The sequence below is a fragment of the Pseudorca crassidens genome, chromosome 1 (genome assembly GCF_039906515.1).
Source record: "Pseudorca crassidens isolate mPseCra1 chromosome 1, mPseCra1.hap1, whole genome shotgun sequence".
NCBI lineage: Eukaryota > Metazoa > Chordata > Mammalia > Artiodactyla > Delphinidae > Pseudorca > Pseudorca crassidens.
This window is the reverse complement of record NC_090296.1, coordinates 28,241,119-28,247,118: the sequence shown is the minus strand read 5'-3', so window position 1 is coordinate 28,247,118 and position 6,000 is coordinate 28,241,119. Positions and strand designations below refer to the sequence as shown.

The window sequence follows — 6,000 nt, the reverse complement described above, 5'->3', positions numbered from 1 at the left end:
ATACTGGTCCTTGCTTCTCTTTGTCAGCCGTTTTTCTCCTTAAAATAATCCAACTATAGGCCTGGTGGAAGACTACCCAGCACGTTTTTAATGAGCATGGAGAAACTCTTTAAGGCTGTGATACAGAATGTAAAGCAGCAGCAGAGGGAAGTGGAGGAGGCTGGGGGGGAAGGAGGGGCTGTGGGAGCAGGCTGTGGGAGGTCTAGGGAAGGCAGGCTTGACCCCTGGGAGTTCAGCATCAGGTAGATCACATCAGTGCAAACTATGAGGCTGGAAAAAAATTGCAAAACAAAACCAAAAAACCCCATCCCATCCCCCCAAAATCCCACAAACAACCAGACAATCAAACAATTAATCACTAGATTTTATCCCCAAATAAATTACAAAAAGTAGATATTATAGGGCAACCTCCAGTGTCCACGGATGCCAATGAATGAACTGTCTTTAGGCTTGAATTCCATCTGGCTACTTAACTGGAGGGATCATCTGCTCAGGGCAGGTGGAGATGCTGATTGGTGCCCTGGGCCCATTCAGTCAAGACCTTGCCAGTGCCTGCTGCTCACAGTCTCTGCCCAGAGGCCTACAGTCAGCATCCCTTTGGTTCTTTAGAGACAATGATTCTGTTCTCATGGCAGCTCACAAGGAGGCGCAGATGCCTGCAGGCTTTGCCCTGTATCACATCCTTCTGCTTTTCCAAAGAGATGCCAGGCCTGAGCCATTCTGCGAAGTTTAGCAAGATTGGGTTTAATCTATGGGAAGAAAGAGAATAACTCCAGTTAGCAGTATGAAAAGCCAAGGAACATATAAGTATTTCCTAATTATGGCTACTCAAATCAGTTTTGATTTCTAATTTCTGGATTGGGAAAAGATTATAGATTTCCTTAGGATAAATGGGACTGAAAACTCAGTCTAGAGGCACATCTGTTCGGGAATGGAGACAAAACTTTTTTCATTTTTTTCACTGTCATATGAAACAAAAAGTTCTTAATGGAGTAAAATGTACTAGATGAGTCAGAAAACATCAGTACCTGAAAACTCCATGCAATAAAAGACTTTATAGCCCTTGACAGGAAAGGTAAGCAAAATAAAAGATTTTGGAAAGTGGCAACGTAGACATTCCTATGATGCTCTCACGTTCTGTTTCATTTAAGATTATAACAAGGACAGAAAATGCTCTTTAGTTTAAACCACTCGGTGCCTTTATTGCATTATCCACATCATTGTTCCTGGACTGCTGAGCAATCAGGGCCAAAGCATAATGTGAAATGTCCTAAGCTTGGTTTCCTGCCTGAAGGTCCTCAAATCGTTATTCTAGAGATCCCTGGAGATGGCTACCATTTCCAGTAAGTACTATCAAGCAACTGGCTGTTTCGGCTACATTTGCCAGCAGTGAATTTGCTGTGTTTCTACCAACCTTCTGTGGCCCCAGAGAGAACTTCTGCATCTTATCAAACCTAGAGCCCGTAGGCAACAAATGTTCAGGATACATCAGTCTGTACATGTGGTAAACTTATAAAATACAAAGGCATCATATGTATAATGAGATAGTTCAGCCTAAACTCCATTTTGAATTTGAGCTAGAAGATGAAATGGTGAGACTTCCAAGAAAACTTCCAATGCATATTTTTCAAAACTCTCATAATTGGGAAAGAATTAAGACAGATTACATTTGGTTAATAGGAGCTAGTCTCCTGTTAGTCATTGCTCCACCTGTTTGTCCTGCTCCAAGTGGTCAATGTCGGCTAATGGCAGCATGGAGGGCCTGCCATGAGCACACTGGAAAGGCAGCTGGCACCAGGACAGAGCTTCAATAAGGCGACAGCTCTCCTCTAGGCTCAGGTCGTCATTAAACTTAATGGCCCCTAAACAAAAGACAGAAACAAGAGGGTATGGTGTGTACGGTGGGAAACCGGTGCTGGCCCTGGGGTCAGAGCCAAATATCTGGGAAGAGCAACGTGGTTCTGAGGCTGCTTTCATGTGACTTTAATACTGCTTGAAATTGGCTTCAGGACAGACCTGCGCTCAGCTTTTCCTTATGGAGTCACTGTCTGTCTAATCCCTGTAGCAGGCATCCCTTAACTTGTTAGGATTTTGCCTGCAGAGTTTTTTCAAAGAGGCAAGAGCAGTATTTTTGCCTACGTCTTAGGTTTGTGAAATCAAGGTCATCTTTCATCCAGAGCCAATCTATCACCAAGATCTCTAATTGTTTCCCTACAGTGTCCATTTTATTTGCTGCTTTTTTCTATTCCTAGCATAATCTTCTTACTCTAAACTCTCATATTGTCAGAATCTGCCTTTATGCATACATTAATTCACTCAGTCAACAAATATTTATTAAGTATACACTCTGTGTTGGAGGTGTGCCAGGCAGTGAATGAGATGGATGCCCTGCACCCCCATGATGCTTACAATCTAATAGGTGAGACAAGCATTAAACAGTTACGCAATAGTTTAAATTATAAGTACTATAAAATATAGAATATCGAAGAATATATAACCGGAAGACCAAACCCAGTTTAGGAGGCTCAGGGAAGGCTTTCCTGACAAAATGATATTTAATCTGAGATCTTAGGTTAAGAAAAACATGGCTAATTGAAGAATGAGCAGAAGGGCATTTCAGACAGAGGAGAAAGGCAAGAGCAGAATTTAGCACACAAGACCAAGACCAAGGAAGCAGGCTGGAATGTGAAGGGCAAGGTGGAGAGGGATGTGAGAAGAAACTGGAGAGGCAGGCAGAGGCTGGACCATGAAGACGCCTGCAGGCCATGGTAAAGAATAAAATGTTCATCCTATGAGCAATGGGTAGTCATTGTCAGGCTTTTGGTAGAAGAATGACATGCTCAGAGGAATGTTTCAAAAAGATTCCTCTGGGTGTTGAGGGAAGAATGGCTTGAAGGGGAGCCAGAATAGATGTGAGGAGACTAAGTCAGAGGACTCAACAGTGGCAAGAACTAGGGAGGCGGCAGTAGAAACCGATCACATCGGAGACATTTAAGATACACTTTGAAGGCAGAGATGATGAAATTGGGGATGGAGTAATATGAGGAGTAAAGATAGGATAAAGGGGGGAAGGAGTTTGTGATATTCACAGGAGACAAACTAATGAGCGACTGAGGTTACAAAGCCAGAAAAGACAGGAAGTGAAGAGAGGAGAAGGTTGATGGGGAGAGATCAAATGGAGGGAGGGTGTCTGGAGGGGACACCCCACCATGGTCAAATGATAGTTGCAGGGGATTCTGTGGCTGTCATGATCCCTAAAGTAAGTTCCTCCAATACCGTTTTCTGTATTTTATCATATTGCGCTACTCAAGAACCCGCAATGATTCTTGCCCTCTGTATAAAGTCTAAAGGTTTTGCTGTGACCTTCTAGGTTTCTGTGCTTCCTCACCAGCTTAATTTCCTGATATTCTTTGCTGCTCCTCATATAACTAATTCGTTTCTGCCTCTGGATCTCTGCACAGGCTATTTCCTCCCCTGTAGTAATCTCTCCCTTCCTCTGAATCCATGTCCCACAGCTCATTCAAAACTTGACTCAAAAATGCAGTTACTGCTCCACTCATATAAGTCAGTCTGCATTATGGTCCAATATATATGGTGGTATTTTGCTTTGTAAAAGTAATTTTTAGTGTACTGTTTCCTGATCCAAACTGAACCCTCCAAGAGGCAGGTGATAATCGTGTCTTCTACTTCTTTCATAACTGCTGAACCCTGCCAGCGCGCAGCACGCAAAGGCACTCAATAGCTAGTGTGTCGAGAGTCTTACCATGGCAGGCTTGGGATGCCAACACCTTCTGGACAGTCAGTGGCAAAGTCCCTTGGATGCCTCCTGTGGTCTGGAGTAGCTAATGCATAAACACATCCTTTATTAATGGAAAAGCAAATGGGACAATGGAGCTTTCTGTGTGCGGTGTCTCTGTGTGAAACCCCAAAATAAGAGAAAAGCTTACCTCCAATTGTTCTTGAATAAATTCCTACGAGGAGAAAAAGGAAAACAGGCATTAATCGATTGCTATGTTATAATAGCTCTTTGATAATTTACAAAATATTCCAATTTTCTTCTTTAAAATATGCCTCTTGAAGAAAAGAATTCCAGCAATATAGCACCTAGATGCAAATAATTTACTTGTTGTAAGGCACTTTGAATACAAAATACCAAGACAACTGAAAGAACTCTTACTGAATGGAGAGTGTATTTAGCTACTGAAGCTTTCTCCAGATAGCTCATCAACTCATGAGGTTATATAACTGGTAGCCTAATGACTCAGCTGAATAGCAGGGAGGTTTCTCACTCAGAGGCTCTCTGTTTGCATTTACAACCTTAGCTAGAACATGTTTAATACTGCACATAAACAGAATAAATACACGACAATCATCACTACAACTATGCACTCAGTATAACACTTGTTTAAATATCATAAAAATAAGTAGTCACTTAGTTCCCACAGGCATTTTTTTGTGTGTGACAATTCCCTTCAGGTCAAAAAGCTTGCTCTCTGAGGCATTTTGTTGAGAAATTTCTCCTCCTTTGCATATCTCTGTCCCTAGGGTAGCCTTTTCAATAGTAACATCCCTGCAGATGTTAATATTTACAAAAGGACTAAAGAAATTTAAAGCAGACACTATTTCGTGCTACTAATTTGTTTACCCTCTGGAGGTTAAAAACTGTTTTGAGATATGGCATATTTAATAATTTCTTTATAAGAAAACACAGGATTTCTTTACTCCTAGAAATGGCTATGTATAAATTAGCTTCCCTGGGAATACCCTCGTGGTCCAGTGGTTAGGACTCAGAGCTCTCACTGCTGGGACCTGGGTTCAATCACTGGTTGGGGAACTAAGACCCCACAAGCCACACAGTGAGGCCAAAAAAAAAAAAAATTAGCTTCCTAAGATTACAACATGATAGACTTCTTTTTAAACCAGACTCAGAAAGTTCTCTTCCGAAAACTTAGGAAAAACACTCTTTGATATAAACCACAGCAAGATCTCTTTTGACCCACCTCCTAGAGTAATGAAAATAAAAACAAAAATAAACAAATGAGACCTAATTAAACTTAAAAGCTTTTGTACAGCAAAGGAAACCATAAACAAGACGAAAAGACAACCCTCAGAATGGGAGAAAATATTTGCAAATGAAGCAACACACAAAGGATTAATCTCCAAAATATACAGACAGCTCATGGAGCTCAATATCAAAAAAACAAACAACCCAATCCAAAAATGGGCAGAAGACCTAAATAGACATGTCACCAAAGAAGACATACGGATGGCCAAGAGGTACATGAAAAGCTGCTCAACATCACTAATCATTAGAGAAATGCAAATCAAAACTACAATGAGGGACTTGTCCAGTGACGCAGTGGTTAAGAATCCACCTGCCAATGCAAGGGACACGGGTTGGAGCCCTGGTCCGGGAAGATCCCACATGCCGTGGAGCAACTAAGCCCACAATGGAGCAATGTGCCACAACTACTGAGCCTGCACTCTAGAGCCCACAAGCCACAACTACTGAAGCCTGCATGCCTAGAGCCCGTGCTCCACAACTAGAGAAGCCACTGCAATGAGAAGCCTGCGCACTGCAATGAAGAGTATCCCCTGCTCGCTGCAATTAGAGAAGGCCTGCACGCAGCAACAAAGACCCAACGCAGCCAAAAATTAATAAATAAAAGTAAATTTAAAAAACTACAATGAGGGCTTCCCTGGTGGCGCAGTGGTTAAGAGTCCGCCTGCCAATGAAGGGGACACAGGTTTGTGCCCCGGTCCAGGAAGATCCCATATGCCGCGGAGCGGCTGGGCCCGTAAGCCATGGCCGCTGAGCCTGCGCGTCCGGAGCCTGTGCTCCGCAACGGGAGAGGCCACAACAGTGAGAGGCCCGCGTACCGCAAACAAACAAACAAACAAAAACTACAATGAGGTATCACTTCACACCAGTCAGAATGGCCATCATCAAAAAATCTACAAACAATAAATTCTGGAGAGGGTGTGGAGAAAAGGGAACCC

At 42.6% G+C, this 6,000-nt stretch overlaps 1 protein-coding gene across 9 annotated transcripts in view; it reads right to left on the bottom strand.

Moving 5' to 3' along the window:
- Positions 1-346: 346 nt before the first annotated feature.
- MLH3 (mutL homolog 3) overlaps positions 347-6,000 on the bottom strand; it is a 29,385-nt gene continuing 23,731 nt past the window's right edge. For 7 of the 9 annotated variants that reach the window (XM_067730027.1, XM_067730022.1, XM_067730024.1 and 4 more), the window contains 4 exons: positions 3,948-3,971; positions 3,764-3,842; positions 1,711-1,862; positions 347-749 (listed from right to left, as the gene is read on the bottom strand). In XM_067730027.1, the coding sequence (XP_067586128.1) occupies positions 627-749; positions 1,711-1,862; positions 3,764-3,842; positions 3,948-3,971 (378 nt within the window). In that variant the 3' untranslated portion in view covers positions 347-626. Of the gene's footprint in view, positions 750-1,710; positions 1,863-3,763; positions 3,843-3,947; positions 3,972-6,000 lie in introns of those variants that run through there. The other 2 variants (XR_010941709.1, XR_010941710.1) reach the window with 2 other exon arrangements.